Source organism: Abrus precatorius, unplaced genomic scaffold (assembly GCF_003935025.1).
Source record: "Abrus precatorius isolate BTA unplaced genomic scaffold, Abrus_2018 Scaffold4, whole genome shotgun sequence".
NCBI classification, from domain to species: domain Eukaryota; kingdom Viridiplantae; phylum Streptophyta; class Magnoliopsida; order Fabales; family Fabaceae; genus Abrus; species Abrus precatorius.
Window position 1 is genome coordinate 17,882,832 of NW_020874384.1, and position 5,054 is coordinate 17,887,885.

The 5,054-nt window shown below is 28.7% G+C and overlaps 1 protein-coding gene across 1 annotated transcript; it reads right to left on the reverse strand.

Annotated features, from left to right (window-relative positions):
• Positions 1-223: 223 nt before the first annotated feature.
• LOC113866236 (cytochrome P450 CYP72A219-like) lies at positions 224-3,222 on the reverse strand. The gene is made up of 5 exons (XM_027501117.1): positions 2,946-3,222; positions 2,637-2,857; positions 2,281-2,525; positions 751-1,111; positions 224-646 (listed from the first exon to the last, which is right to left on the reverse strand). Exons 1-5 carry the CDS (start codon positions 3,220-3,222, stop codon positions 224-226), a joined length of 1,527 nt encoding a protein of 508 aa, XP_027356918.1.
• Positions 3,223-5,054: the final 1,832 nt, after the last annotated feature.

The window sequence follows — 5,054 nt, forward strand, 5'->3', positions numbered from 1 at the left end:
AAATGATAAAAAACTATAAATGCCAGAGTCTTATCATAGCCTAATTTCTATATACTATCTGCGATTCGTATCGCATTTTATTAATTACACAAACATGTTAAGAAACTCACAAGCGATTAATTCATATCCATTGATGGGCGTTTAAACTCTTTTGCAGAAAACAAAAACCAAACGAGCTTATTGCACAAATAATATATTACATGAACAAACTAACTTGTTGGAATTAAATGCGGCGAATAACAATGGGAGCTCCACGTTGTGGCTTAAGAGTGATGGAACTAATTGGTGCATGAGCATAAGAGGGTGAGAGCTGGAAAGAGAAACGTTGAAGAATCATAGCCAGAGCCATCTTTGTTTCCAATAAGGAGAAGCTTTGGCCAGGACAGATTCTTGGGCCCCAACCAAACGGATAAAAAGCAATATGATCTTTTGAAGCTTTCGAAACCCCTTCAGTAAACCTATCTGGTTTGAACTCTTCGGGGTTCTCCCAATAATTACTATCATAATGAAGAAGTAAGAAGGGTAAACAAAGCTCCACGCCAGCTGGGATGGACATGCTTCCTACCCTTGTTTCACACCGAGTGTATTTATTGATCATAGTTATAGGAGGATATAATCTCAAAACTTCATATAGTATCATTGACACCTGCATATAGTCAAAAATTTGGGGTCAAAATTTGGGTTCAAACTAGTTTTTAGAACAGTGTACAATTCATTTATTTCCTTTGATCGACTATGTTATAAACTTACTGTCTTGAGGCGATTTATGGCTTCGAAATCTGGTGCTTTTCTGTCAATAAGCTCCAAAACCTCTGCTCTTGCCTTTTCTTGCCAATCAGGATGCATAGATAAAACTATCATAGTCCATGCAAGCAGGTTAGCTGTGGTCACTTGGCCAGCAAAGTAAAACAATTTGCATTCCTCAATCACATCCTCAGTTGTTAGGGAGTTACTTTGTTCTCTACATCGTAGTAGTATACTTAATAAATCACTTTCTTTTAATTTACCCTCCTTCATTGCTTGCTCTTTCTTCCGAATAATATCATGTAAAGAAGCTTTGATTTGGACATCTAGGTTGTACCTTCTTTTGTTCTTCGTAGTTGGTAAGAATCTAGTAATTAAATCATACAAAGTGGGATTAGTAGAAATTCCCCCAAAACAACTTTTTGAAGGTGATATATAGTTTAAAAAATTAAATGTTAGGTTGGCCGGCCTTAGAGTTAATTATTATAAGGATTGTTTGCAAGAGAATAATGTTGTGGACGACATTTTTAATGCATCATTATCGTGTTGTATTTTTAGAATATAAAACAAAAAATTATTATATGCTTCAAAAACACACTTTGTCTAATATATTTTTCTCAATTAATTGGTTTTAATAGAATTGTTCAGATAAGGAAATCCGTTTGGAAGAGACACAGCTCTATTTTTTCTTTCCTCAACAAATTTCACACGTGACGTTTTAATTAAATGTCACATCAACACTACTGCACAATTTTCTTTGATTTCTCGTGTAATGCACCTTTTGCCAATTAATTTAGGTGAATCAACGTTTTATATATATGTTGGTTGATACTGAATATTATCAATTATTTACACTATTTAATATTTTTTTTATAAAATACGATATTAATTAATTTAATTATTAAATTATTTTATATTATATTTATGATTATCTATATTAAATTTTATATAATTTAAATATTGTAAGAATGTTATTTAAATTTTGTGATTTTGCTTATATTTTAAAAATAAATTACACGTTGAAATAGAATAATATAATAAAACATTTATTTATTTTATTTGTGTATGAAATTTTATAAAGTTAATTGTTTGATAAGAATAAGAATTTTTTTATTTAAAAATGAAAGAAATAAATATTGATCACTAAATTTTTGTATATTTTGATTTATATATGGTTTAAATTGTCTCTTATATACGTAGAGAGAGAGAGAGAGAGCAACGTTAACCTTCATATAATAATTTACATGTCATTATATTACATAAGTGACAGAATAGATGTCAGCAGCTTCACAGAATTTTTGTTTTTTTAAATCAGAAATGTTTGGTTCCAAAAAGATTAGTTGGTAACTTTCCCAGTTTCCCCTCGATCTTTACCTAGAAAATAGAGAAAAAAAAAATATATATGTGTATTCGGCTTAGAAAGACCCACGTGAATATGTGCGCTTTTGCGTTTGACCGTTTCCCTTCTGATTCCTTGTCAATCAGTTTTAAAGTTTGCATTTTTAAACAAGAAACATAAAGGTTTGTGTATTGCACCTGAAACCCGGGACATAGATGTTGTTTAAGGCTTCATTGACCAAGATTGCTTGCTCCTTTTGCAGTTGAAATATTTTCTTTCCCTCTTGGTAGCTGCTTCCAAAGGCTGTTCGAGCTATAACATCACCGGTGAGAACATCGAATTCTGAAGTAGCATCCAATTCACACGATCCTTGGGGTTCTACTAGTTTTTCCCATCTCTCGATCATGCTGCAACAGCTGGTTGAAAATGCTGGCACCATTGCCTATACAGACTAAAAGTTATTATAAAGTTTCAAAGAAAATTATAATCTCAATTTGCATCACTATCCATATTCCATTATTTCCAAGACATGTATAAAAAAATAGAATGTCACCTTCAACTTCTCAAGCTGGAAAGCTGATGTTATTACCCTTCTGCGTTTGTTCCACTTATCGCCTTCCAGTGATGACAATCCTAATGTTAGAAGACTGCTAAGGGGATTACGTGGTGGCTTGACAAAGTGACCATTCTTATTTGATAAAATCAACCGCGTAAGTTCTGCGTCCGCTATTATAACTCTTGGTCTTCTTCCAAACCAACACAGAGAAACATTTCCTACACAGTGTTACAAAACTTATAACATTGAATGATCATACTATAGAATAAACAACCCTTGGTTGTATATTTAAAGTAGCTTAATTACCATATTGTTGAACCATTTTGTGAACGAAAGGGATGACTCGAGGGACGATTTGGTGTTTGAGGGGGATCGCTTTTGACGATGCTTTCTGGGCTGAGTTCTTCATCTCTGAGATGTCACCGGCAAAAGGCTTGAAGGAAGAGCCTCTGATCCCTTGTTGCCTCAAAATTTTCTCTATATTTCTGGGTCTCCACCAGAAGTTATTCACAAGTCTAATCATAACATAGAAGACAAACAGGGCAAAAGAGGATATCATAGTTTTGAAGATGCAGTCTTCCATGTTTAGAAACTAATAGAGCAGGACCAAAAGGACTTCTAGAATATATCTCAGAAATGAAGACTAGAGAGTGAGACTCGTGATGAATATAAAGAATGTTTTTATATCTTTTGGCGGACATTTTTAGGTTTTTTTATTTTTAATGATAGAAATATTATTATATTAAAAAAAAAACATTGTCAACTCACTATTTAACATATAATATTTTAATATATTTTAAACTATCGATTAAAATTTATTAATAATTATTATTTATAAAAAAATTATACACGGTCCCTAATTATATATTATCGTATTAGTGAAAATAATTAATATTTATATTCATTAATATAAAATTAACAGTATAAAAATTCTTATATCAGTACATCAAAATTAAACTCTAATTTATAATCTTTAGTTGACTGTTTCGTTAAAGAATCAATTTATTTAAAATATTTTGCATAGGTATTAAATAGACAAAAATAACTTTACATTTAACACAGGTGTTGTTGTTAATATTATTTAAACTAGATTGAAAAAATGACAGAATTTAAATGTTATTTTTAGTATTTTTCAATATTATCCTTAATTAACATTTTGTTATAATAATTAATGATAAATTTAAATTTCTAATCTTTTAATAAAAGAATATTTAAAAAAAACATAAAAATATCTAAAAAAAACTATATAAAAAGAAAAGAAGTCTCCACACGCTGAAATCGCCTTGTTTTTATCACTAGTAACTAAGTTATTGTATTTGTTGCGTTATTGTTAGCCCTACTAGAATTTTTTGTTATTTTTGCAAAATTTTCTATGAGTTATCATTGAAATTTTACTGAAAACATGTTTTTTTTATATATAAAAATTTGAATCAATAAAAAAATTTGTGAATAATTTTTTTTCAAAATTTAAAATTTGCAAAAAAAAAATCCAACAAATTTTTCATAGCAACATATTTGTTTTTCGCAGCAATAAATTTTGTAAAAAATAAAATAAAATTGATACTCTTACAACTTTCCTACAAATTTTGTTGAAGAACAATTTACAAATACATTTTCTACAGATTTGCAAATAAAAAAATAAATGTTACAAATGGCAATAAATATAGAGATTAAAATCTCGCACGGTACAGTTCTAGCACGTTATATAATCCCATATTTGAGAAAAGTATGTCTAATTCATGATTACAGTTACCTTAAACATGTAGGATCATTCGTTACTAAATTTAAAATAAAAAAAACAAAAAGAAAATTATCAATGTCAAAATTGTAAATAATAGACCCAACCTGTAGCTGCTGAGGTCGACCTTGGTCTTTAGCACTATAATTTCTATTGTCACCATTTTCTAAAATGACAAAAACAATGAGTTAGAATTTGATAACATCTTACTAAATTTTAAAGCTCACACTCCTTGATCAAGACTCATATTAGCTGGACAAAGACTATTTTAACATCTGATAATTTTATTTATTAGTAAATGATAATTCTTTTAATGTAATTTAGTCTAATTCACAAATCATAAATTTAATAATTTGAAAATTTTTAAAACAATATAAATATATTTAAAAAAATGTAAGAAAAAAATAAAAATTTAATACGTGTACAATTTATTTTGGTTTATTTTAAACATAAAAAATAAAAATTATTTTTTCTTTTTAATTTTTTAGTTAAATTTCAGTTTCCAATTTCTTGTTTATCGGTTTGGTAATTTGATTTAGTTGTGTACACCCTATAACAGAATAGACGTTTCCTTATATTTCTGCACTAAAATTTTCTCTTGGATCGTTTAATAATATTTTATTGAATTACTGTATTTTAAAATTAATCATTTCATTAAATATTTTTAGCATGTAAAT

What these genes read in the sequence shown, in the direction of transcription:
- LOC113866236 (XM_027501117.1), bottom strand. Translation starts at nt 3,222, where the DNA reads ATGGAAGACTGCATCTTCAAAACTATGATATCCTCTTTTGCCCTGTTT. An exon ending in CAAAATGGTTCAACAATATG is followed by an intron (nt 2,858 to 2,945) that starts GTAATTAAGCTA and finishes AACACTGTGTAG; the next exon opens with GAAATGTTTCTCTGTGTTGG. An exon ending in ATCTATGTCCCGGGTTTCAG is followed by an intron (nt 1,112 to 2,280) that starts GTGCAATACACA and finishes TTTAATTACTAG; the next exon opens with ATTCTTACCAACTACGAAGA.